This window comes from Alternaria conjuncta (genome assembly GCF_024043145.1).
Source record: "Alternaria conjuncta strain BMP 0040 chromosome Unknown scaffold_3, whole genome shotgun sequence".
Taxonomy (NCBI): Eukaryota; Fungi; Ascomycota; class Dothideomycetes; order Pleosporales; family Pleosporaceae; genus Alternaria; species Alternaria conjuncta.
In genome coordinates this window covers 1,802,236-1,828,047 of record NW_026250092.1, presented here as the reverse complement: position 1 = coordinate 1,828,047, position 25,812 = coordinate 1,802,236, and the positions used below count along the sequence as shown (strand labels likewise).

At 53.4% G+C, this 25,812-nt stretch overlaps 9 protein-coding genes across 9 annotated transcripts; 4 read left to right on the top strand and 5 right to left on the bottom strand.

Moving 5' to 3' along the window:
- Nucleotides 1-1,166: 1,166 nt before the first annotated feature.
- On the bottom strand, nucleotides 1,167-4,617 carry J4E85_002578 (uncharacterized protein; the record flags this gene model as incomplete). Its single annotated transcript, XM_051466856.1, has 5 exons — nucleotides 1,167-1,279; nucleotides 1,320-1,497; nucleotides 1,555-2,072; nucleotides 2,123-4,383; nucleotides 4,448-4,617. 5 exons carry the CDS (start codon nucleotides 4,615-4,617, stop codon nucleotides 1,167-1,169), a joined length of 3,240 nt encoding a protein of 1,079 aa, XP_051329711.1.
- An 834-nt stretch (nucleotides 4,618-5,451) lies between these two features.
- Nucleotides 5,452-7,973, bottom strand: J4E85_002577 (uncharacterized protein; the record flags this gene model as incomplete). Its single annotated transcript, XM_051466855.1, has 2 exons — nucleotides 5,452-5,497; nucleotides 5,554-7,973. 2 exons carry the CDS (start codon nucleotides 7,971-7,973, stop codon nucleotides 5,452-5,454), a joined length of 2,466 nt encoding a protein of 821 aa, XP_051329710.1.
- Nucleotides 7,974-8,244: 271 nt separating this feature from the next.
- On the top strand, nucleotides 8,245-9,997 carry J4E85_002576 (uncharacterized protein; the record flags this gene model as incomplete). The annotated part of the gene is made up of 2 exons (XM_051466854.1): nucleotides 8,245-8,913; nucleotides 8,957-9,997. The coding sequence occupies 2 exons, from the start codon at nucleotides 8,245-8,247 to the stop codon at nucleotides 9,995-9,997; spliced, it is 1,710 nt and encodes a 569-aa protein (XP_051329709.1).
- Nucleotides 9,998-12,268: 2,271 nt separating this feature from the next.
- Nucleotides 12,269-12,638, top strand: J4E85_002575 (uncharacterized protein; the record flags this gene model as incomplete). Its single annotated transcript, XM_051466853.1, has 2 exons — nucleotides 12,269-12,289; nucleotides 12,354-12,638. 2 exons carry the CDS (start codon nucleotides 12,269-12,271, stop codon nucleotides 12,636-12,638), a joined length of 306 nt encoding a protein of 101 aa, XP_051329708.1.
- Nucleotides 12,639-12,800: 162 nt separating this feature from the next.
- Nucleotides 12,801-13,388, bottom strand: J4E85_002574 (uncharacterized protein; the record flags this gene model as incomplete). The annotated part of the gene is made up of 1 exon (XM_051466852.1): nucleotides 12,801-13,388. The coding sequence occupies one exon, from the start codon at nucleotides 13,386-13,388 to the stop codon at nucleotides 12,801-12,803; it is 588 nt and encodes a 195-aa protein (XP_051329707.1).
- Nucleotides 13,389-13,962: 574 nt separating this feature from the next.
- J4E85_002573 (uncharacterized protein) lies at nucleotides 13,963-15,431 on the top strand (the record flags this gene model as incomplete). The annotated part of the gene is made up of 3 exons (XM_051466851.1): nucleotides 13,963-14,665; nucleotides 14,750-15,342; nucleotides 15,426-15,431. The coding sequence occupies 3 exons, from the start codon at nucleotides 13,963-13,965 to the stop codon at nucleotides 15,429-15,431; spliced, it is 1,302 nt and encodes a 433-aa protein (XP_051329706.1).
- A 674-nt stretch (nucleotides 15,432-16,105) lies between these two features.
- Nucleotides 16,106-18,331, bottom strand: J4E85_002572 (uncharacterized protein; the record flags this gene model as incomplete). The annotated part of the gene is made up of 3 exons (XM_051466850.1): nucleotides 16,106-17,501; nucleotides 17,552-18,154; nucleotides 18,201-18,331. The coding sequence occupies 3 exons, from the start codon at nucleotides 18,329-18,331 to the stop codon at nucleotides 16,106-16,108; spliced, it is 2,130 nt and encodes a 709-aa protein (XP_051329705.1).
- A 1,331-nt stretch (nucleotides 18,332-19,662) lies between these two features.
- On the top strand, nucleotides 19,663-22,275 carry J4E85_002571 (uncharacterized protein; the record flags this gene model as incomplete). Its single annotated transcript, XM_051466849.1, has 4 exons — nucleotides 19,663-19,788; nucleotides 19,844-20,339; nucleotides 20,389-21,151; nucleotides 21,198-22,275. 4 exons carry the CDS (start codon nucleotides 19,663-19,665, stop codon nucleotides 22,273-22,275), a joined length of 2,463 nt encoding a protein of 820 aa, XP_051329704.1.
- Nucleotides 22,276-23,043: 768 nt separating this feature from the next.
- J4E85_002570 (uncharacterized protein) lies at nucleotides 23,044-25,077 on the bottom strand (the record flags this gene model as incomplete). The annotated part of the gene is made up of 2 exons (XM_051466848.1): nucleotides 23,044-24,246; nucleotides 24,298-25,077. 2 exons carry the CDS (start codon nucleotides 25,075-25,077, stop codon nucleotides 23,044-23,046), a joined length of 1,983 nt encoding a protein of 660 aa, XP_051329703.1.
- Nucleotides 25,078-25,812: the final 735 nt, after the last annotated feature.

Below are 25,812 nucleotides of genomic sequence, written 5' to 3'. Positions count from 1 at the left end.
CATCAGCAGCTGTGATAACTAAGAGACGTCGCATCGAAAATAGCTACACAATGCTTACCTCTGTCCAGGTACACCGCGGCAACCGGCTAAATCGATCCGGCCTGTGCGTCATAGAGTTTGAAGTGGTACCTGAGCTTGCCGACCGACGACTTTGGCCTAGGACTGCCCGACTACTCAAGCTTTAATTGCGCATGAGCCTCTTCCTTACTAACTACCCGGCAACATTCGCATCGTCGTTTCTGGCACATCCCTTTTGGGGTTCGGAGACCCTGTCGTCCGTTGCAAACAAACAAATAAGTTTATGCTACGGTTCTGGATCCCTGGAGATCTGCCATCATACCCAGATGTGGCGATGCTTGGATGTTTCGCCAATCGCATTCCAGCTGCTAGGATTCGATTTCGTCCTTGAAAAGACTGGTGCTGATGACGAGATTTGTGACAACGTGACGAGATGGACTGGCCGGTCTATCGAACGCGGAACTTACCTTCGCACGAAGCCGCGGACCTGCGTCGTGGGTGTCCCCTATTCTCGTTGCGAGTCGATTCCCAGCGGCGTCTCCACAGCGAAGAAGGCTATTCCATGCGTCCAGACAGTCGAAGTGGAGTCATAGTCACAGTGGCTCTTCGCTGTCGTGACTCGGCCTGGCAACGCCAACGCCAGCTTGCCTGACAGGCTGGAGCCGCACTTACCAGTTCGGTACTTGTCGACAAGAAGACGACTACTCAGTATGTTTCAATGAGCCCACTTCAGTGCAAAGAGCTGCGCACAATGTTCGTGTTCACCGCCAGTGCTCAATGCGGCCAACCTGACATCCATTACCTAACGACGAGAAGCTACTCAACGGAATATGCTCTTACCGCCCAAGGCAGTGCAGAGGTCTGACAACCAGCCTCGCACACCAGCATCTTGCAGTTAGAGCGCGCGAAGATCCCAATCGAACACCGCACTAGTCCAGGAAGACACCGATACCCTCATCACTGCTGTAGCCAAAGTCACGGAATCCCAGGTACCTGAACTATTGATTTGTATAGGCTTTGTTGCCGGTGTGTGCTGTCAAACTTTGAGATTATCCTACGGGTATCGAAACACTAACTGCTCCATCAACGCCATCGCAAACCCAAAACAATCCAACAAAGTCATCGTCTTCCATCGCACTGTATCCGTCCTATACCTCGCCATCAATGACGACACCCAGTTTAGTGGTGTCGCACTGATTGGTATAGTCTCCATCTCTTTCTTTCCACTCAATGTCCTTGCTCCCTTCCACGGGCCAAGGACCTAGAGCCTTGTAGAATCTACCGCGACTGCGCATGCTTACTGTATCCCATGCCACTAGAAACGAAGACTGACGTCTCGTCCTTCTTCGCTGACCCGGCATTCTGCCAGCCGTGCTCGATCACGGGGGCGCGTCTGGAAGGTGTGGTGACGGGAGTCTTCGGTCCCGGTGTGCTCGAGCCGGGAACATCGTGCATGCTGGGAGCGCCCCTTTTGCAGACCTAGAACGCATGTATGTTAGCGAGGCACTGAATAGATATTGTTTAGGATAATGTTACCTTGAGATGAGAGCCGTGAAACCATTGCCCGTGTGCTTTGTCGAATTCACGCTCGCAGTGCCAGCACGTAATCGACTCTGCCTTCGGCTTTGTCTGCTTCGGCTGCTGGTAGCCAGTCAAACCGAGCTTACCCAGAAGACTTTTCTTCTTCTCGGGGGTCCATTTCGCGAAGTCATCGCACCCGTCGAGATGGTCGCGGCAGGCATCCTGGCTATCCGTCACCAAGAAACGATACTTGCAGGCACATGTATCTTTCGGGGGCTTCTCTGGGGTCGCCTTCGCTGGGGCGGGCGCGATTGTAGGCGCCTTGGTGGGTTGGACCACCTGCTCTTCAAGCCGGTCAAAAGTGTCATCAATGGCCTTAGCCAGCTCTTTGACGTCGGGATGAGCCTCCACAAGTGCAGGAACAAACTTCTTCAAGAACTCCCACTGGTGATCGAACGTTCCTTCCAGCTCATACCGTCCACGACGTATCTTCATCGCAGTCTCAAGGTCACCCAGGTGCTCCGCAGGCCTGACTATCAATTAATTAGGAGGGGTATTTTGGTAAAGAATATTCTGAGCTTACATTCAGAGTCGCGTCGCATTCTGGCCCTTATCTCTGGAAGGCGATCGTTCAAAGGCTTGCCCAACCTCTTCAGGACGGATGGCAGGCACATGTTGACGTTTTCGATGATGCCGTAGACTGCATTCCACTCATTTGTCATGGAAAGGATTGTCTCTTGCTGTGAATCGACAAGGACTTTCAGACCATCGGTTGAGGATGGTTGCTTGTTGAGCTTGGCCATGTCGAGGTCTTTACGCAGTGCTTCAAGCTCCTCATCTTTGCGGGCTATGACAGCGGTGTGTTGGGTGTGGAGTGAGCCAATCTCTGATTCCTTGCCAGAGATGGCGATGGCGTGGTCGTCGCGTGCTTGCTTCAGCTCTGCGTCCTTGCGAGAGATGGCAGCGGCGTGCTCGGTGTGGAGTGAGCCAATCTCTGATTCCTTGCCAGAGATGGCAGCGGCGTGTTTTGTGTGAAGTGTGCCGATCTCTGATTCCTTGCCAGAGATGGCGATGGCGAGTTCGTAGTGTGCTTCCTGCAGCTCTGCCTCCTTGAGATTGATCGCGGTAGCATGCTCGGCGCGTGAGTGTTGCAGCTTCTTAGATTCATCGGCCTTTTGCTCCCTAGCCAGATCGAGCTCTCTGCGCAGCTCCTGCATTTGGGTTTCATGGCGAGACGCAATGGTGTCGAGCTCTTGGTCTTTGAGGGCCATGGCGGCCGTGTGCTCGATGCTTAAGTCTTTTAGCTTATTGGCTTCGTCCTCCTTTTGCTGAGTGACCAAAATGAGCTCTTCACGAAGCTTCCGCATTGCGTCATCATGGCTAGATACCAAAGCGTCGAGCTCTTTGACTTTTTCGTCCTTTTGCAGCTGAACCGAATCGACCTCTTCACGAAGCTTTTGCGTTTCGATTCCATGGCGAGTGATGATCGCAGCTTCAGACTGGTGTTTGGCTTCGAGCTGCCCGTCTTTAGCGGTGATGGCGACAACATGTTCGGCGCGTAATCTTTCGAGCTCCGCATCTTTGGCGTTGATTGTAGCAGCGAGATCGTTGCGCAAGCCTTCATCCTTCTTCTCTTTGGTTGAGAGAGCGACTTGATACTTCCTGCGATGCTCCTGCATCTCCTTGCTCTTACGAGAAATAGCGTCCCTGTTTAGCTGTTTGAGTTCTCTCAGGTCCTTCTCCCTGTTGGAGACGACATCTGCGTGTTGCTCTTTGAGAGCCGAGATGTCATCTTTGAGCTGGCGAACGAGCTCGTGGGCAGCATCCAGATCGTGAGTCTTCTTCTCGAGACCATCTTCACCGTTCAACTGCTCTTTGGCTGTATTCAGCTTCGTCTGAAGTTGATGGCGCGCAGTCTCAAGGTCTGCACACTCGCGTTCCAGATCACTCATCTGACCTTTGACATCCTGAAGCTCTTCCTCGACAGCGTCGGCTCGCTCGTTCGCCTCTTGTGTGGACTGACGCATAAGCTGGATCTGGTCCTCGAGTCTCGCCACTCTTCCGGAACTGTTGGCGTGGTTGATATCAGCCCGTCGCAGCTCAATCTTACATCGGCGTAGTGACTCCTCGATTTTCAACTTGTTGGCGGTCACCTTCTGCAGTCGCACCTTCGATCGTTGACAGTCATCGGTCAAGTCAGCTGCGTTGGTTAAAGCCGTGTCGAGCTCCGCATCCTTGTGGCGAAGCTCTTCAAACATGTCGTTGTTCTCGTCCTCAAGTGCACCGATCCGGGTGTCTTTCTTTTTACTGGCTCGTCTAACAGAAGAATGAACATGTTTCAGCTTGTCGATGTTGTTGGCGTGATGTGTGATGTGCGTGGAGGGTGCGGCGAGGTCAGTGAAGAGAGATGTGATCACGTTATCCAGTGCAGTAACCGATGGCGTGAGCTTGTTGTTCTTGAACGCGAGCTGGACCTGTTCTAGTTGTTCTTGATCCAGGCGGTTCTCGACCTTGCGTAGGCGTCGACTAAACGAGTTCCGGGTGATGACATGGAGATGCTTTCGCGGCACATTGGAGGCTAGCTTCCTGGCGTCCGAAAGATCTGCTTTCTTCGAGAGGCGTTTACTGAATTTCTTCTCTTTGGTGACGTTGCTCTCGAGCGACTTTAGACCTATGTCTATCTTATTGAAGCAATAGATCATCTTCGATTCCAGCGAGTGTATTGCCTTGAGGACGATAGAGGTGCCAAACGTGAGATCGAATCGACGGTTCATGCCGGGGTGGCGAGGAGCAAGGAAGAGAAAGTAGATGAAGGTGAATGCAGCGCAAAGTAGAGCCATTCGCCTAAAGTTTGGTTTCCTGAGTCAGTATATATGTCACACATAGTTCACGCCTGGGTACTACTTACAGCTCGGCGATACTATCTTCGGAGGGATGCTTGTGCAGCTGCAGCTCGAAGAAATTGATGTGTAAGACACCGCGGAACAGAATGTCACAGATGTCGTGGGCGACAGTGACATTGGACAGTACGCCGTAGAGGAGGCCAAACACTAGAAGCATCTGCTCCCAGAAATTCATGATGGCGGTGGGGTGCGCGAAGCGCAAACAAAGTAACTGAGTGTATCAGGAGTAATCAGGGGAAGAGTGAAGTAGTTGAAGTTCAAGAAATGAAGAAGAGGTGGGTGTTTTGGGTGGTAGTGTTGAGGGAGGCAGGGTCGCTGAAATCGCGACACCAAATTTGCTATCGCGGAACAAAGTATCGGCTGTGCGAAATAAGCGAGGCGGTGTTGCGTCATTGAATCAGGTGAGCTCGAGATCAGATGGTGGAGAAGTGAAAGTGAAAGTGAAAGAGCGCGCAGTTTGCGTTCGATCGGTGGCCCGCGCGGATTGGGCAGGAGCGAGTGGTTGTGACCGGACATAATTATCTAGAGGGCGCTGAACCTACTTCGCTGTACTTGATAAGACGATACAGGCTTTCTTATTAGAAGTAGCCTGTAGAAGTAATGCTTGAATGTGGAATTGATGTTGAAGGAGTAAGAGACACTGGAGAACGAGGAAGACTGGACAGAGAAGTTCAAAGCATACAAACGCGAACAAGCACATGTCATGGTAAACGCTCTTCTTTACGCGTAAGATATCACACAATCTCGCTTCAGCTGTGTAAATGCTTACCAAAATATGTTTCCATCGTTTGCCATGTATCCCAATGGGGAGTCGTGTGCTCTTAAGGGTCACGCGAACCACTGAACTGCGAACGACGAGTAGATAGCATGTTTGAGCGTTTGCTGCGGTGAGCACAAGTACGATATGAACTGATGAATGATGTAGATGAAGTAACGTAAAATAGATCTTGGTTCACTACGAAAAGGCCAAGTTTCTCCAAGAACTCGACCGAGAAGATGAATAAGTCTATCAAGGATTCGCTAATGCTAAACATGCGTCAACTGCAAGACCGACCCTAGACAATCATTAGTATCTGGCAACATGCATGGAATGAATCGAAAAAGAACTTACCGGCCCTCTTTCTGCCGCACGACATCGTCGATGACATCCCGGTCCAGCTGGGGAAACATGCCTGTCAGCGTCTCGACTACGACTTTGTGTTCCTGTCGTTGAATCCGCCTCGCTTCCTCCGCTTCAGCTGAAGCCTGTCGCGCTGCGGCGTCTTCAGCCGTCAACCTCTGCCTTTGCCGGTCTTCGTCATGCGACGGGCGTTGCTTCTCGCTCATGTTGCCGGGAAACTCTGTTGACGCACGTGGCGGTAATTGTGGTTTCTGGGCCGCTGCAGGTCCAGACGGATGGTTTGTATCGTTGTCGGAGAAAATACGACCGATGGTGCTGAGCGGCCGTTGTATTGTTCGCAGTAGGCCTGCGACGGCTGCGTTCTCTTCCTCTGGCTGCTCCGCTTCGGACTTGCGATCCTTCAGACTTGTTGACCGTCTCGGCCCTGCGGTCTCTGCCTCCATGGAGTTTCTTTGTGTAAGCTCTGGTCGCAGTGGTGTCGTCTTTTCCGCTATATGATGATAATGGGGTGATGGCATACGCTTGTGGCCAGGCGCAGTAGGATGCAACAATGCGGATGATGATGAAGATTCGGCCTCTTCAGCTGCGTGACGCTCAGCGATGGCCGACACGGCTGCTTCGACATTCTTCTCAAAGTCCTCGTCGGTCACTGTCAATGACGTCTTATCAAGACCCTCGATGAACTGGATGGCGCCCATCAGCGATGATATGTAGTAGCCAGCTTCTCCACCAAGCTTGTCCTGATTCCGGAACCGCAAAATGTATTGTACATTGGAGACGAGATGATCGGGGTTCGCTTGTAGTACTGTGTAAATGAGCAGTGGTACGAAAGCATCGGCTGATTGATCAGAGTTTGACGTCCGCAGAAAACCAAAGATGACCTTGCAGCAATTCAAGATGCAGATAATCTTGTCCCTAGGCGCCCGATAGCTTTTGATCTTCAATAGCTCCTGCTGAGCGAGATGCAAAAACTTGCGGCCCTTGTCGCCTACCGGTTTGATATCCAGATGCTCTTCGCTGACCCATTTGTATATGCGCACCTTCTGCGCTAAGACCTCATCCCGCTCTACATCCTCCTGATGCTGGCCCCTACGGCCTGGTCCAGGCGGTTCCTGTCTCCGTCGACCCTTGCGTGGTGATGCTGGCTCTGGAGGCGGGATCGCAGGAGAAAATGTTTGTGTGTATAACCGGTTCATGACTAGCTTCTCCATGCCTTCTCTCGCGTTGTCGAACTCGGCGTCTGAGACGGTCCGCCAGACTTCACACTGTGCCATCTTCTTGCTGATGAATTCGAGGAAGTCACCGATGATCTTGACTTGCTCATGTACCATCCATTGCTTCTTTCCAAACTCGAGCAGGAAAGAGCGCAGAAACTTGGCAACGGGGTCTGCTGTCCGATGGCGTAGTTGTTCGAGGAAGCGGTGGAAGTCGAAGGGTAGGTCTGGTTCGGGCTCGGGTGCTGGCTGTGCTGGCTTGTACTTCGAGGCATGTGCGCTGGGCGATGACGGTTCGGCGAAGGATGTGCCGGTGCCGACGCGATGTAGGGAGGATGTGCGAGGAGGCGGTGATTGGAGCGGGGCAGTCGAGGCTGAATCGTCAGCCGGAATGGGCAAGGGCTTGTCGAGCGGCACGAGACTTGATCTTCGCGGTGGATACGGCGTCGACGGCGATTCCAGCATGGGGTTCGCAATTTCCAATCTGGGTGACATGATCTCATTCTCACCAGGCCCACCGTCCCCCTGGAACTGATCCATGATGCTCTGTATCTCCTCCTGCGAGTTGTCTACCGCGTCGCTTGTGCCGTCATGGTTCGTCCCATAGTCGTCGGCCGCAGCGTCTTCCGAATTTCTCCCGCTCGATCGTTCCTGCGACATTGGGGATGTGGTTCGGCTGGGCACGTTGCTGGTTGTGAGGTATTTGTCGTCTTTTGGCGGTGGAGGAGGAGGCGACGGCGATTGTATGGGCGCTTTCCCTGCTGATTTCTCGCTAAGCTCCGGCGGTGGTGTTGATGCTCGGTCCAGCGTTGTGCTCTCTGTCTTGGTGGTGAGCTCCTCTATCGGCGCGGTAGATGGCGCCTGCGCAGCTTCTGTGTCCTTCTCTTGGGGTTCCTCGAGACCTGTTGGGGCAGCATTCGTCTCCTCTGGTGTTTCAGGTGCTTTCTCTACCCCATCTGTCGGCTCTCCCTTGCCAGCATGCCCCTCGTCTTGGGCCTCGACATGGCTAGGCTGCCCCGCGTCCGTCGCCGTGTTCGCGTCATCCGTCGGTGCTTTGGACTCTGTAGGCTGCCCTACGGAAGGCGCGCTTTCCTTGCTCGTGGCTACATGGTGCTGGTCGTCCGCCTTATCTAGCTCCCTTTCGGCGTGGCTGTCGTGGGCTGCATCGGGTTGCGGAGTTGCGTTCGGGGGAGACATAGACCGAGTGCGACGGGGGATTATGGATGGGTTGTGGGTGGTTGATCAAGCGTCCATGGGTCTGGAACAGAGCTCACAACAGCTCTCGCAGGGAGAATATAAGTCAAGTGCTTGGTGATTGACGTCTGCTGCGCCTGCGTGTGTGAATCGTCCGCATGGTCTCCCGGCATCTAGAAGCCGAGTCTCCGAGCCACCGCCGCTAGCGCGTCAAGCAACTGCAGCCGTGCCACTGCCAACACCACACCTGCGTCGCCATTTCATCAGCCCAGCCATGTGCGGCATCTTCTTCTCGCTCAGTCGGACTGGACACGTGATACCTGACGCCAACACACAGCGACTGCTCCGGAATAGAGGGCCAGACAGCACAGGGCAGCACCAGACCATCATCGAATCCAGCGCCAAGGACGTCTCAACGCGTCTTCACGCGACTTTCCTGTCCACGGTTCTTGCTCTACGCGGCAACGACATCGTTGAGCAGCCACTCAGCGATGATACGACCGGCTCCGTCCTCTGCTGGAACGGCGAGGCATGGAGCATTGCTGCACAGGCAGTTGATGGTAATGACTCCAAGCTAGTCTTTACCAAACTTCTGGACGCATGTACTGGGACGCGCGACGCGTCTATGCGACGCGTCATCGAGCTGCTGTCAGTCATGCGAGGCCCATATGCTCTGGTCTTCTACGATGCATTGCACAAACGCATATACTACGGACGCGACTGCTTAGGAAGGCGATCGCTGCTCCAAAAGTCTACTTCTGATGGCACTCTTGTACTCTCTAGCGTGTGCGATAATGCCTCTGGTGAGTCTTGGGCCGAGGTGGAAGCCGATGGTATCTATGTTGTAGACGCAGAGCTGGCTGATCCAACGTCAAACTCGTTCCCAGTAACGAGAGTTCCGCATCGCCGCTCAGATCAAGAAGAGGACTCTGAGTTGTCTTTCGTAGGTAAGTCATCTGGCACACGACTTCTGCTAACAGATTCAGACTCTACAGTTCCCAGCCATGAACCAGACTATCGACAGCAACTCTGCTTCACAGGATTCTGGGGCAGTAGAACACCTAAGGGCGTCGTTGGAAAGATCACTCCAACTGCGCACTCAACACATACGTGAGGCAGTGACTGGGGAATCGAACCTTGGGGTTTCGGGGCAAACACGCGTAGCCGTTCTCTTCTCTGGTGGCCTGGACTGCACAATCCTCGCGCGCTTGTGTCATGACCTCCTACCACTGAGCGAACCTGTCGATCTGCTCAATGTCGCGTTTGAGAATCCTCGGATTCACTCCAATCTCGAGCCAGACGCCAGTCCCTACGAGCTCTGTCCCGACCGTGTCACTGGACGATCATCCCTTGCAGAGCTGGTAGAGATCTGTCCTGGACGTGAGTGGCGTTTCGTCGAGGTCAACGTACCCTACACCGAGACACAAGCTCATCGCAGCACCGTCATGGCATTGATGCATCCCCACAACACAGAAATGGATCTGTCCATATCGTACGCACTTTACTTCGCTTCCCGCGGAGTCGGCTTGTCGCACGTTGTGGGCAAGGCCAAAGCTGAGCCCTACTCCACTACCGCGCACGTACTTCTTTCCGGACTCGGTGCTGATGAGCTCTTCGGTGGGTACCAACGACACGCTACAGCCTTTGCTCGGCGCGGATACCATGGCCTAATCGAAGAGCTTGAACTCGACTTCAGTCGTCTGGGAAAGAGAAACTTGGGTCGTGATGATCGCGTGATCAGCAACAGCAGTAGAGAAGTCCGATTTCCTTTCCTGGACGAAGACTTCATAGCATTAACCCTCCGCCTTCCGGTGACATCCAAATGCGATTTCGGCCTGGAGCAAATCACCGATAGCGAAGACCCTGCACGGCTGCTCGAGCCTGGGAAGCGGGCACTTCGTTTGTTGGCATGGCACTTGGGCATGAAAAGAGTAGCTGCAGAGAAGAAGCGTGCGATACAATTCGGCGCTCGCACTGCCAAAATGGAGACAGGCAAGACGAAAGGTACGCATGTTCTAAGTCAATAAGGTCAGTCGCTCTTTCATTCTTGTTTTCCCTTTGGCCATGATTACAAACCGAGCAAGCGGTTGAGGCACCAATGCTTATCCTCGGGGCTTTCTTATCTAGCAATAGATAAGACTTCCTCTACGCATTTGGTGTCATTGATTCGATATCAAAAAAGGCAAGTCTGAGCCTATCGATGTCTTTGCAAAGTTTCACGTGCTTCGCTTCGTTTGTACTGACACGATGGCCAGTATCTACATCCTTCAAATTGGCTATCCAAATTCACCTACAGCCTTACATCTGCAAGATATCTGTGCCCACTCATCGTACACACAGCAATGACAAAGAAAGAAGACAATGCGCACTCGCCGCTACCCTTTCGCTCGCAATCTCGACCGACAGCCCAAACACACCTGTGACGATGATTGCATATGCTTCAGATCTAACTCGAAGGTTTCGCCTGCTGCTGATACCGTGGGACAATAGCTGACATGATGAAAGGCATCTTTCAGACCAGAAGTTGAAAGAGCCATGGGATGGCCGGCCGTGCTGCTGTGTTGCGATGACCTCCCGGGGAGGCTCCAGGAGCACCTCCACCAGGTTTTGCGCCGCCACCACCTCCACCGCCATGGCCACCACCACCACCTCCACCATGACCACCGCCACCTTTCTTTTGGGACATGTCAACGTCAATATCCACTTCGATCGGCGGGTTTGTCGGCATAGTAATGGGAACAGTCATCGGCAGCCTGTCCACAGTCTTTGTAGTGAGATTGATCGACACTGATTCCAGAGCGGAACTTGCAACCAGCAATGACAGCAAGAAAATGATGACGCAAAGTACACCAGATGGTCGCATTACAGCGGACCCGTTCTTGATACGAGTGTTCTTGAAGCCTGCCCCGTCCACATCGTGAGGCCAAGGAAACGGATCGTATGGCACGTTCGCTGTTGCTCTCGGTAAATCTGGCGGCCAGCACCATGGTCCGGAACTGTGCGGCACAGATGCGATCATACATATGGTGTTGGAAGGACAACAGTACTCTTGACAGCAGACATCGCCTGCGTTACATGAACCAGACGTACCATCCTCCCGGAAGCAGCACTTTGATGGTTTATATTGACAGCCGTTACCACAAGGTTCCAATGGCTCACAGGATGAACGCTGGTTGAGGGATGAGGTCAAATTGCCCATGTCCGGGTTTTCTGCTCCATGGGTTATTGGTAGCGATTGGAGGCGCGTCGCGGGAAAGGCCTGTTCGGAACTACCAGCCACAAACTGGGCCAAGAACAACAGAGCGTGGAAGATTCCGGGAGCTTTGATCCTCACGCTACCGCTCTTTTGCGTACTGGGAATGGGAATAATTGGTGGAATAAAGGCGTGGCCCTCAATCTCCTCAGTGCCTTTGTCATGCTTTCGCCAGCACATCGGACCGTTGAATCCATTAGCACAAACCGCACCTTCATCGCAGCACATGTTCCCACAGCAGTCTTGGTTCGCAGAGCAAAGCCCACGGGTGCCGCCTGGTGCAGCGCAACACTTGGAGGTGGATGCGTCGAAGCACACGCCATCACAAGCTGATGTTCCACCGGGACAGCATCCTGCCGCCATCGTGCCGTTGTGTATCTGGACCTCGACACAGTTTTGGGTAATTTTGCAAACTCCCCTCTTGCCGCAGCATTGCTCTGTACTCGGATCGTAGCAACCGACACTGCCGCATGGGGAATGGAGGGTTGGGCACTGGGATGTAGTGGAGAGAGATGCAGACGAGATTGCTGCTAGGGCCCAGCTTGAATAGGCGGGGCTTTCAGTAGGATGGTCTTGTTTCGCCATCGCAAGAGGTGAGCTGGTGGATGTAGAAACATGGGGATGTGCATGGGAGTGCAACCGCGTCGGTGTTGGCTTGAGAGACTCGGAGAGTGTGTTGGTAGTATCTCCTAGCGAAGCGCAAAACATGACAGGCAGAAGCGAAATGCTTGTATAGAACAACATGTCGATTTGAAAGTATCAGTAATACTGTAAGGAATAAGCACAGAACAAGCGTTGATCGTTGTAAGAGGACGAGGGGATGTTATATTGCGACCTTCGATATCGATGCCACCACGTCAACTTCATGGTTTGACATTGAATGCATGGCTCTTCAATGATTTTGAAGACAACTTTCCTAGAGTAAAAACGCATCATGGTATGCAAACAGCACCTGCCAGTGGTCTTCACATGCGAAAGTCGCCTAACGAAGATCAGTGGCGAATCACGTTCTTTGGAAGATTCCAGCCACACCCGCACCGCCACAATGACGCAACACCAGTTATTCGTATAACAGTATATAGCCCCTCACGCGCTCCTCCAATGCTTCTCACCTCCCACACCCAATCCAGCGCAACATTTCAATCTCGAATCAAACCACCAATATCTACACCCTACGAACACCACCAAACTCGACCATCAAGATGCCCGTCCCAATGCCATCCGCAACCTCGCAGTCCACCCCAGCGACCCAATCTTCAGCTGCTGCGCAGGCTCAGAACGACATACAGAACGCCGCTACACGAGCTCTAGCAAATGCGAACAATGGCGAGAAGACTGAGCAAGAGAAGGAGGCTGAGAAGCGGTACGAGGAGGCAATGGAGGAGGAGTACGCTAAGCGTGAGGGCGGAGCTTAGGCTACGACCCGTGGACATATTGGCCACAAGAGGAGGAGGGAAGAAGATTTCACAGGCTCAGAATGATACCCAAACATAACAAATGGCACACCCACATAATACACAGAGATCACACAGTTCAATTCAATTCAATGTCCATTCCATCCCATCCCATCCCCATCATCAATTCCCCTCCAGCGCCTTCATAACAACCCCCCTCGGCCTCTCCCCCATCGGAATCTCCAACGCCAACTCATGCCCCCTCTCCGTCATCTTCCCCCACGTCTTCTGCAATATCTTAATAATCTTCTCCTCATCATGTTCCTTCTCAAACGCCTCGAATTGGTCGTCCAGAAAAACAAGACACGCCACATCCTCCAACACCATCGTCTCCTCATTAACCTTGAGGTCTTCTTTGCGGATCAAACTACCTACTGTGGACGCGTCTTCAGCGTTGTATCCGGCATCGACGCAGATTTGCTCAACGAGCTCGGCTTGTCGTTTTTTGAGGTACGTGCGCCAGGCGTGGTAGCCGGGCCGCGTCATGGGGTAGCTGGCGCGAGGCACTTCCCAGCGCCGGAAGTGTTGGGCGCGGATGGCGAGGCGGAGGGGCTCGGAGGCTGATGGGGCGCGCTTCTCGAGGTAGGATGTGCATTTCTGCGCGTAGTGGAGTTCGTAGGGCATCTCAGTGCCATTGATTGTAACTTTATTTGGGTCTTCGGCATGGGCTGCGTCGATGGCGGTTAGGGCGCGTTCGAGGGGGGTGGACATCGTGGTGGTTGGTTAGGGTGGCTTAGGGTGACTCAGGGTGGCTCTGAGAGTTGGAAAAGTGTTGCGCGATGTTGCGATGCGTGCGCGAGGGTGATGTAAGGCATTTCGTCGGGTGTCAGATTGGTTGATGGGCGCTGCGCAGAGATAGCGGCGGATGCCCCGCGTCAAGTGGGGGTCGACCCTGCTTGCCCTGGCGATCCCCGGACAGGACGCGTGCGCGCCGTGTTCATCCGTTTAGACATCGACACCTTCGTCATACACCTCTACACCGTTGCCGACCACGCGAGATCGCTGCACACTAATCGCGTCTGTCTCGCCTTACTTCTCAGCATGCATGAGATACGTGGTGGCCTCAGCTGATTGGTCAGTGGCGACACCACTGCTCCGCCTCCACTAACCTCGTAACTCAAGCCGCTCACCTTGTTTTTCAGCCTCATCGAAGATTGTTTATTAGCGAGCAGAGCTCCAGGTTTCGCCATGTCTCTATCAAGCGCTTACAAGGTGTCAACCAAATCCTCCATGCCAATCACTTGTCAGTTATATTATACTCCGAGTCCATTCTGTTTTCGCTGCCATGAACGCAGACTGGAGATCCCCTGTTCAGCCTGATCATCTTGAGTCAGATGTGAAGCAAGACACAAATTATCCGCAATTCCTCAAAGAGCAAGATGCTATGGACAACATGTTATGGGGGGATGTAGCCATCTCTCCAACCAACCCGTGGTCCGACTCTCAGGATATTACTTATTTTGAGAGAGGCTCGATCATGGACTTGGGATGTGTGTGCAACTACTTCCCGCCCCTCTACTGCGCACGGCACGGCATAGATTTTGATACGTTCAAAGACAACGACATGCCACTACCATCATTCGATCCGGGACAGACAATCACACATTCCGACGATGTTCTAGAATCAGTGGAAGCCGCGCCAGGACATCTTGAGCTTACTGAGGAAAGCCTTACTGGTCAATCTCTATTCCAGAGCTTTCAGAACCCTTTTGAGATGGGTCAAGATGATCCTGGTATATCCACCAACGACCGAGACATTCCAACACCAAAGTACCTGGACGCTCATCTCTCCCCGAGACCTCCTCGTCAAAATCGGTCGGGACGTTCGAAGATTCCACCAAGAGACAAGCGCATCCTAAAGGCACACTTCGCAAGGAACCCCTATCCTACAGACAGTGAATTGGACGAGCTGCACAAACGCACGAGCCTGGCCATAAAATGTATCAAGACATGGTTCAATAACTTCAGACATCGAACAGCTCCTCATCGTATGTCACCTTGTCTCCTTTTGCTGCCAGATCATGTTGAAAATTCTGAAATTTTTTGATGCAATGGCTCACATATACTGGCAGGCTCTCTGATAATTCGGTCGCCGCCGGAAACACCTAAGCGTGACATGTCAGAGACACCCTCGCAAGCGTCGACATCTGTCTCAGCAGAGAGTCTAAGGAGGCTAGATCGAGCGTCGCCGGCCCAGAGTACAAGTTCTCTCGAGCGATATCTTGCGACCCCTCTTATAGAAGAAGCCATACCTTCAGCTGCTATCAAGCCACTAATGGAGGCTTCCATCATGAGTAAGCACGATGTTGTCCTGGAACGCAAGAGGAACATGAGGCAAGGAAACCTGGAGCGACGATTCAATGCAGACGCGGAGCGACGATTCAGGGCAGACGCGGAGCGACAGTTTAACGAGACCCTACAGCGAAAAGGTTTCAAGACGAAAGCTATCAGATCCACCTTGCGAAGGACCGGCGGGGCTGGTAGTGTAGCCGGGTCGGACAGCTCAATGGATTCTGGGAGCAGTGTGGGAAGCTGGACAAGTCAAAACTCTGCTGACTCCAGGGGTTCACGCAAAGGACGCAAGAGCTGGGTACAGGCGCCGAACCACATTACCGCAGCCTCGCCAAGTTCCAAAGACCCTCCGCCCTTCGAAATTCCCATTGCAGTAGGTTACACCATGACTACCCAGCCTCCAAACCTTCCGTGGTACTGCACGACGCCGGAATGCAACAAGTCTTTCAGATACAGATCTGAATGGGACCGTCACGAGGTAGCCGTACATCACTGGCCATACCATTGGGTCTGCAACCTAGGTGAACAGCCTTCCACGGTCCATAAAGATGCCGCATCCCGAATCTTCTACCGCGAAGACCAGCTTTTAGTTCATATGATGAAAGCTCATCCGGGGTCAGTCGTCAGCAAGGATTCGGCTTCCGCATTGAAGACGGAGAATCCAACATTGAATCCTACTTCTTTGAGGTGCGGGTTTTGCTACCAGGACTTTTGCAGTTGGGAGGAAAGGCAAGATCATGTCTTCGCTCATATGCAAGACGGGGTACCTAAGTCTCTATGGTTGTGGCGACAGAACACAATGTTGTCCACTGATGAGACGTATGAAGTGTTTGCGAGGGGATGGCCTCAAGAAAAGAATGACAACGAACTGGAGGCGGAGAATTAGAGAGTAACATACATGGTCACTTGTTGTTTGAAAGCACTTTGGTATTTAGTGTGTCAGATCGCTATAGCATGCAGGATGAGACACGCTCCTTGCTGAATACACAGCACTTATGTCAATGCCAATTAGCTCTGGGTTTCATCACTTAAATTTGCGCTATTTCGATTCATACTTGTCACTTTTTCTAAACCGACATTTCTGTCATGGACGATGGACGATATTTGTTAGGATGTACATTGCGATCAAACTTCTATCAACCCCAATTCCCCTGCGACGGATCCTGCGTCCATGAATTGCTATGCTGCTGCTGTAGAGACGGTACTTGGAAGTAGCTGTTCGGATCTTGTTGCTGTTGTTGCTGCTGCTGCTGATCCTGCTGCGCCCATCCATTGCTGTCCTGCCCCGAAATCGACGACGCACCAGGGCTATGACCCTGGCCCTGATGCGGCGCCGGTAAGCCCGGACCATATACCATCGCTCTTCTCTTTTGTCCACCCGAAGGTTGTGGCAACTCTGGTACCGGCTGAGGCGAGGGGGTAGCCCACGTTTGCTGACCGGGGCTCGCATCGAATGTCATACCGTGTGGTTGCGGGCTATGCCCAGATCCATCGTACGAAGTGCCGGTGTAAGACATCGAGCTGGCGAAAGGACTTGATTGCGGGAATAGACTGGGAGGTGTTGTTGGACCTCCAGGGTACATCAGATTTGGCGCTTGCGGTGACACAGACGGCATCGGTAGCCATTGCGGAGGGTAATCAACGGGCGGTGGGAGTTGCTGTACTGGAGGTGAGGTGTGTGGTGAAGTCTGCTGGCGTTGGTAGAGCTGTGCGGAGAGAGCTGCTGACTCTCGTTGGAAGCGATCGCGCCAGTGGGTGAAGCCGAATCTCAACCCGAACTTAGAAAGTACTGATGTGTAGTCGTGGATGGCGTTGATCGCCCGAGTTGTAGGATCCAATGGCGAAGTCTGCCCCTCTGGTAGCAGTGGCGACGGGAAAGATGGTGCACTGATCTGCGCGGGTGGTGCGAGCGGATCTTCCGATTCTGTTTGAGGGGCCAGTGGTGTTGGAGGCACTGGTGGCCTTAGGTCGAGAATCATTTCCATGTTGCGTGATAGAACATCAACGAACTGGCGGCCTGTCATGTACGCGCGCATAGCGTCATAGAAGGTGACAGGAGGCTTGACTGTATGTGACGGCTTATCTAAAACGGCCAGCAGATTCGTGGCATACGCGATGCAATGTTCAAAGATCAGCCGTTGCGCATACTCGTGGATGTGGGGTATCCGTGGGCTTGGTGAAAGAATGTAAACATAGCTGTAAAGAAGTTCGAGCTCGAAGAAGGACTTTACGGCGGGCAAAGTGCTCTGCGGCATATCCTGGAACCACTCTGACATCCTGTTATATTGCTTCCAGATGTATTGGTAGGGTTCTTGCCAAGGCTCGCGACCAGATTGAAAGAGATCCATGTACCACTCGGATTGTATCTCTCGTATCCTAAAGAGATCAACTGCGGTGTCGAAAGACTGTTGGAAGACCTGGGATGTAGGCGAGGCAAATTTTGGTGATACTGAGGCGTTGTAAAATGGAAAGCCGACGTGTGCAGCCTCATCTGAGAAGGAGAAGGCGCGAGTCTGGACGAGCGATGTTGATCTACCATATGATTAGCAAGCAGAAGGAGAAAGCATGGGATACGGCCTTACCTATCTAGCGAGTATACGCACCAGTACACTCTTCTCCTGATCTCTAGTTTCGCTCTTGACATTGCAACATTCTTAGAAGGGTCTTGATGTATACCGAGATCGACCATGGCTCTGGAAGCTGCGCCCACGAGTGTCCAGCTATCGAAGTGATGCGGGTCCATAGTAGCATAGATGGTCCAGAGTATCAAAGCTTGAATGCTAGAAACGTAGCCCGGATGTAACACGTCTTCAGCGTTTTCTAGCGCAGCATTCATGTGTCCGACGGCGTCAGAGTAGTGGGTGTCACCTCTCGACTCGGACTGAGAGAGACATGCGATGGCCAACACCATACGCACGCTCCACCGATCCCAAGGTTTCGCATTATCGCCTTGCTGGTAGACGGCATCCACGGAGGAATAGAGGGTAGCCTCTTCGAAGACTGGCCAAAGAGTGAAGATGTTGTTCAAGTAGTGCTGAATCAGTGGCGTTGCTGCATACTTTGGAGGTAGTGCTTTGATCAGATCTGCGGGTAGTGGCTCTTTTGCACTCGCCGATCGGATCAGGCGGGCGTAAGACATTTCTGTTGTGAAGCCATAGAAGTCTCTCGCAGTGGCATTCACAGCACTTGGTGGGTTAGTGCAGCACATTAAGGTGGATATGGCGCACTCACAGAAGACCGAAATCTGACACCAGGTCATCTATCTCTGATGCTTCCTTACGTCGTGCAGCTCTTTTGCTGATGGGTCTAGTTGCTTTTATGGTATCGGCAGACGCTCTACGCGGGGTCGAGTTTTCAGACATGTCTAGCATCAGCACGCCCGAAGACTTTCGCCTCGCCCGTGCTTCCTGGATCTTCTTCTCGAGCTTCTCGACTCTGGACTCCAGTGTAGCGACATAGCTCCGTTCTTTTCCTCGCGCAAACTGATCGTTTGTGCTTGAGCACTCCGAGGCCCGATTAGATTTTTCACAGGCTGTGCATGCGGGCAGTTTTCCATCGCACTTGACTTTCGCAGCTCGGCATCGCGAACAAGCGGCCACAGGTCTGCTCACCCGGAGCAGCGGCGTTTCCAGCACCATGTTCCTGCTATCTTAGGACGAGTAAGTATGTATCGCATGGTCACCTGACGCTGGGTGGATTACCGTGCGGACGGGTTCAGATGAGGACTGGCATATAAAAGGAAAGCGGAATCAAATGAAACGGCACTAGACACGATATATGAATATCGCTGTAGACTACATGTTCAAAGGCGGTACGGAGATGGAAAGCCCTTGGCCTGACGATCGATACAGACGGGACGGCACTTACCAGCTCGGTGCAATGCACGTTGGGGGTCTAGCGCGACGATGCAGAGAATCAGGTCCGCGGACAGCCTTGCCAAAAAGGCGGTACAGCACGCGATGTATTTGGTGGTTTGGCGCTCTCGTGGTGTTGAACAGCGGGTTGACGGGTGGCGTAGCGGGCTCGCGGTACCCTGGACTTCGTAATGCCGCGGCTCTGTGGCCGAATGGAGAAGCGGCGGACGGCGGTGTTGCCCCGCTGAGTCGGCCAGGGAGAAAGCGATGCTGAAAGGGACGGGTGTGACGCGGTTGCGAGCGACGGGATGAGGATAGACGTATGCTTGGCCGAGCGTTCGAGGCCCAATTCCAGGAGGCAGCCTATCAAGAGCCTGGTCGCGCTTGATGCCCACGCTGCACGTCTTTCTTCGGCTCCCAGAGTTTGGACAGAGGCCGGGCCTGTCACCATCAGCCTGCGCCGCACCAGCGACGGGGGCGTGTCATGCTTCGACTTCCTTTTGGCGCCGTCTGATTGGGGACGCTCGGTAATGCGCAGGCGTTTTTTGTGGCCCAGTCGACGTCGCGCTTCGTTCCTTCTTCCTGGTTAAAGATACACCCACCGGACGACACTCCGGTGGTACTGCTCGGCTGCTCCTCGACCCAGGCACCGCTACCGTATTCAGGAACTCGCTCCCACATCGCCATCTCGACGGCCTCACGGACTGAGGGCGCAGGACCAGACCTTGCCGGCGCGACAAACCTCCCGGGCATGGACGTGCGCGTCGATCTCCCCCACATCCCAGGCGCATCATAAGCCAGCTCCCTCGTCCTCCTCCGCCCGTGGTGAGAGACGAGCGATGGAAGTCGCGACTGCGACACACTCCAAGACGGAAGGGGCCCCGCACCCGCCGGAGGAAGGCACCACCACCACCGGCCAGAGTCGCATCGCCCACACTCTGACAGCCTGCTGTCGTTGTCGGACGGTAAGCATCATCCCGGGCACGGCTGGCTACGTAATGTCCACTGACCAGAGCCCAGCGCAAGACGAGATGCGACCCCGGACTCCCTCGATGCGGGCCATGCGAGCGCACCAATTCCCACTGCGAATACTATGACCCCACCAAGGGACGCAAAATACCCCGGAACTATGTCGTGCACCTGCAGCAGAAGGTGCGCGACCTGGAGAAGCAGCTGGCTGATCTCGAACGGGACGACGTGGAGCCGGACCCTGAAGATGTGATGCGTGGGGCAGCCACGGTGCGTGTCCAGGACTCCGACGAGTCCAAATTCCTAGGGCCGTCCAGCGGTATCACCATCACCCGGCTGGTGATGCAGCTGGCGAAGCAGTTCACCGAGTCAAAGAGCATCTCTGAGATCGTGCCACATGCCGAGGCGAAGAACATCAAGGACACCTTCGCCCAGGAAGATCAGCGACCCACCTCCAAGATCTACCCCATGGTCAGCGACGTCGCGGCCGAAGAACTGCCCAACAGAGACCTCACCAACCTACTGGTAGAGCTCTTCTACTGCAAAGGCGCGTAAGGCTGTCTCCTTGCAACTCCGACATCAACTGACTTGACTAGTGCACCCCATGTACCCCATCTTCCACGAACCAACCTTCACCAAAGATGTCGATGAGGTCTACAACGGCTCCACCGATCCCTACCAGAACTACTGTCTGCGCATGGTCATCGCCATCAGCCTGCAGAAGATGGACACGCAGTATGCAGGTCTCGCCGACAGCTACTATCTCGCCGCCCTGAAACACTTCGAAGCCGCCATCAAGCCTATGAACCTCAAGACCCTGCAATGTTTTGGCCTAGTCGCAGGCTATTCGCTCCTGACACCAACGAGGACCGCAGTCTACTACATAATAGGTCTTGGCGTGCGCCTGTGTCAAGCATTGGGCCTGCACGAGGAGAAGACAATCGGCATGGGCTCTGGTGGACGTCAAGCAGACCCTCTCGAAGTCGACATGCGCCGCCGGCTGTTCTGGAGTATACTGACCATGGACTACGGCTTGTCCCATAGTCTTGGACGGCCCGCACATTTTGCGACACGGCGGGAACACATCGATGTCAACTTCGGCGAGCTCGTCGACGATGTCTACATTACCAGGGAAGGCATCAAACCCGCACCACAAGCATCGCTCAAGAAGTGGATCGGCATACATTTCTACAAAATGCGCCTGCTTCAACTCGAGATACGCAAGATGCTGTACCAGAGGAAGAAGCCCGAACCAAAGGATGACCAGCACCCTTGGTTCGCTCAGATGCAGACAAAGATAGAAGCTTGGAGAGACACAAGCCCTGAGATGGACGGTGGATCAGGGCTTAACAAGGTCTGGTGAGTATGTCCTTTGCATGCAAAGTACCTCGACTAATCCGACTAGGTTCATCGGTCGATACAATACCATGGTCGTCTTCATGTACCGTCCTTCTCCACAAGTACCTCGCCCGTCCCTGGACGCCGCCATCCGCTGCTACGACGCTTGCCAGTACAACATCTACATGACTATGAAGCAGATCGAGACAAAGAGCGTCGACGTCACCTGGATCTTCACACAAGCTATCTTCATGTGCATCAACACTATGCTTTGGACATTGTCATACTCCGAGGTGCGGAGACGTCATAGCCGAGAAGAGGTCGAGGGTCACTTGAAAGTGGCTATGGAGTCGATCAGGCAGGCCTCCGAGCGATGGCCTGGTGTTGAGTCCGCCATTGGTCTTTACTATAACTTGATCCAAGCCTGCATGAGGATCTTCGACAAGGATGGCGACGTTCCCATCTCCGCCAGCTCACCTTCCGACACTGCATCCGTGGGCACTGGCAACATTGTAGATGGTATCAATCGGTCACGAACCACAAGTCCAGCAACGGCGTCTACAGCATCGGTTCGCACGCCTTCCGACAAGGTACCAGGACCTGGACCTTTTGGCTACTTACCGGAACACAATCAGCAACTCTTCAACCTTGGCAACGGCCTATCGAACCCTCCCAACCCGTTCTCAAGCGCACCGACACAACAGGCTGGACTGCAGACGTCGCCTCAGCAGCCCCCATCATTAGCATACAACGAGCTGAGCCCGAAGACCACGATGGACAACAATATACCCTCCTACAGCTACGCACCTACAGGCCAATTCGCGCCGCTACCCACTACCTTTGCCGAGTTACCTACATGGAACCCAACGTTCACGATGCCGCCTCAAGACAACTACAACATGACAAATATGCAGATGGCTTCATCACCTTTCTATAACGAGGCGTACGCAGCGAATCAAGGCTACGAAATGGCAGACTATCTCAACCCGGCCTGGAGTCAGGATGCTAGGGGTACTGGGCTCAATCAGCAACAACAGATGGAGCTGATGCACGACTTTGAAATGAATGAGGCGAAGAACATCGAGATGATGATTGAACAGAGTCACCAACTTTTCCGTCCACCGCAAATACAGCAAACCTACTGAGCGCGCAGTCAACGTGCGACCATCATACCAGAACATTAAACACACTAGGTCCTGGCTCATCTGCATTGGAGTACGAAGACCGATACTACGCGATTCAGAGCGGACATCATCCTGGTCGGCTGTCATCTCGATGTTTGAAGATCTGACGCATCCTTTCTCGCATTGGGAGGATCATTTCCCGGCTTGGCATTCGCGTACGAAAGGTTCTCGCATGCCGATCTTGTCGATCTTATCCAGCAGATTCGTCTGGTGGTAGCTGAATCAGATCAATCTCATGAGTAAGATGCTCTGGGGGCCAGAATCGAAATTTCGCTCCAGGGATCCTGAGTCGCCCGGGATGGTCCTTGCACTTCGGTCAACTTTGCGACGTCCAGCCTGTGCTAGAAGTCTAGAGTTCTCCATGGACGCCAGCGGTCGGCTCCGATGAACAAACCTTGGGAGAAATCAACGCATGAAACTGCAACCGTAAAGTCACTAAAAGCCAAGACCTGAATGGCTGGCTTGGACTTCATCTAGAAGGTATAACTGTAGGTTCATGGACTAAAGGCAGATGCATGACATGCAGTCCAACAAGGAAGCGCTGAAAGCAACAAGACATCATGCGATATAGATATTCAGCTGGACTGAATAACCTTCACATACAATGTATAACAATCATGATCAATTCGCCCATCCTTCCGTTCTGACCCTTGCCTGTTCCCATATCGCACTCCCTGATACCACCCTTCCACGAACCCTCTCCATCCCTCTTCCTATCCCATCCCCAACCTACTCCACCTCCTCAATCCCACCTAACCTCCCCACCTCCCTATCAACCCACCCTCCAACCCTCCCTACCACCTCCTCAATATTAACATCCACCTCCATCTCCTCCTCATCACTCTCATCCACAACCTCCTCCCACACATCCCTCATAACCTGGTACACCCAACACCCGCCCTTCATGACAGTCACATGTTCCCAATCGTTCACGATCGGCCGTGTGTCGTCTAGTTCTTCGATGAGGTCGATGAGGCTGGTCAAGGGCTCGGACTGGTGGTCTGACAGTATGTTTTCGAGCGCGATGCGCGCGCCGCGGGTGAAGGGTGTGAGGTCGCGGGGGGTCAGTGGGGGGAAGGGTGCGAAGGTTTGGGGTGTGAGGGTGGTTGCGCTTGGGGTTGCTGGAGAGGTAATAGATGGCGTGTCGGTTTTCGAGGGAGGTGATGCAGATTTCGGCCGTGAATCAGGCGTATTAGCGATGAGCGGAGGCGAAGGGCTGGTTGGTAATACGGCTGCGGTGTCTGACCACGTGTCCGAGAAGACATTCTCTTCTGCGGGCATAACGGTTTCTGCGGGAGGCGGCTCGAACAACTCAAAGGGTGAGGACATGGCACCTCTTCGCGGCCGTGTTGTAGTATTCCGCTTTGGCCGTGGAGCTACGGGAGCCTTTTCCCGTATCTTCTTGACTGACGGCGCTGGTGGTTTGGGCTTCCGTGCATATTGCTTGGCCTTGGAGAGGTTAGTAGGTTGCTTTCCGCGTGTGGTCATTCCGCTTCGCGTCTGCCGGGTCTCGCGCGTCGTACCGTTCCTCGTGATGGGTTCCGGGTCGGCCATTTCGACGTCGACGGTGTCGTCTCGGTCCACTGTCTCTGCTTCCTTTCTGCCAAATACAAGTGTCTTAAGCTTGCTCGTAGTCTTGCCGGTAGCTTTGCGCGTCGCTCGCTTTGTCTCTTTGATACTCTTGGCGGGAGCCTCTTCCTTCATTTCCTCGCCCTCGTCATCTGAGTCTACAACTTCCGCACTCTTGTATGGTTTCGGTGGACGTCTGCGCTTGGGGTGGTGATTGGGTCCTGAGATGTGTACTGGATTGGGCGCAGACGGTTTACGGGTCTTGAGCTTGACGATGAGACTTGGTGGGTCGGTAGGAGTCGTGCTGTCCTTTATCGAAGGTGGCAGGTTGGCGGGCGGTTTGCTGGGTGTGTTCTCGGCTTGCTGTTTGTTCATTAGTTTTGTTGGGCTAGATGATAAAAGCGGCGTACCTACCTCAGATAATCTGCTTCGAGTGCGAAGACGCGGAGATGCGGCTAGGTTGTACTGCGTTTTCCTGCTCTTGGCTGTTGGTGATGAGGGTGTCGGTGAAAGCGTAGCGCTCGTGTCTCCCAATTCAGAATTGAGACCGAAGAGATGGCGCTTAGGATTCTTCGCGTCGCTATTGGGCGTGCCGTGGGTCAGGCGCATTCTCTTTTGCCTGGCTTCCACTGCGATAGCAATTCTGGCGGCTTCGATGTCTTTCGTCTTCTTTCTGCCTCTCTTGAGCTTGTCTTTTCCTTTGGATGGCTTCCCGTAGTCTGACTCGGCTTCGTAGAACTGTTCTTCCGCGCTATCTGGCTCGTCATAGTCTAATAGCTCGCTCGATTCTATGACTTCTTCCATCTCATGTGACTGGTCGCGTGGCTGCTCAATTTGGTTGTCAGGTCGCTGGGAGGGTGTCGCATCTTTCACTAGAGACTCGTGCTCGGTAGTGCTTTCGCGTTCTGGGACTGACTCTGCATGGCGACGTGTGCTTTCGTCGTAAAGCGCTCCGATAGCATCGAGCACCCGCTGCAGAACGGAAACTACTGGAACTCCTGCTTTGATCGACTCCGGAACGTTTACGTCGATGGCAGTGTCGAAAGCGAGTCGGCCACGATGATGAATATCGGGTAGCAACTCTAGTTGTGTCTCGAAGTTCTGTCTGCGCTTGTGAAGCTCTGCAAAGCTCTTAATGTCGTCAAGTGTCCCATTTTTGATCGCATCGTTGATTTCATCTTGAGTAGAACCCATAGCTTGTTCTTGTGCTGCAACGAAGAGGCGGGGTGGAACAGATGATAGGGATGGAAAGTGGGAAGCAGTGCGCGAACAGGAGTCGCAAACAGACCCTTTAGTCGTGATCCTTGCGCTAAATATTTCTTCAAGCTTGGGGGAGGGATTGATGATGTTGCGACACGGCAAGTTCAAAGACTATCTAGGTAAGTAAGTGGGAAGTGTGCTCGGGCCCCCTGTCCGGCTCCCGAGGTCGTCACGGCCACTCTACTATACGCAGCGCAGCTGCCGGTCTTATCAACACTCATAGTCGCGTGATCAAACGAAAATTATAGGTAGCAGTAAGTACATCGCTAAGCTACAAGGTCGATGGTCTCTTCTCCGCGTCTCCGCTCGTATTGACCGTGATGCTGATATTGTGATTTACCCGTGCCGTAGGCGTGCTGTGGCTTCTGGGTTGAGCAATGTTGTAATGTTGTATTTCGTAAAGGTCATTGGAACCCCCAGGCTCATCATCTGCGACAGGTTTCATGCCCAAGTACATACGGCTGAAGCCGACATTTTCTTGAAGGAAAGTCTACGTTCGTTGAGAGTCCCTGCTGCAGACTACTGGGCGTCTTAGTGAAAATGCTTTCAACATTTAGCTGCACCACAATGTAACTGAGTGAGCGTGCAGTAGACCCACTGGATGCTTCTAGAATGCCATTGGGCTGCAGCATGACTATTGCAGCAAACTTTGCCTTCTACATCAATACA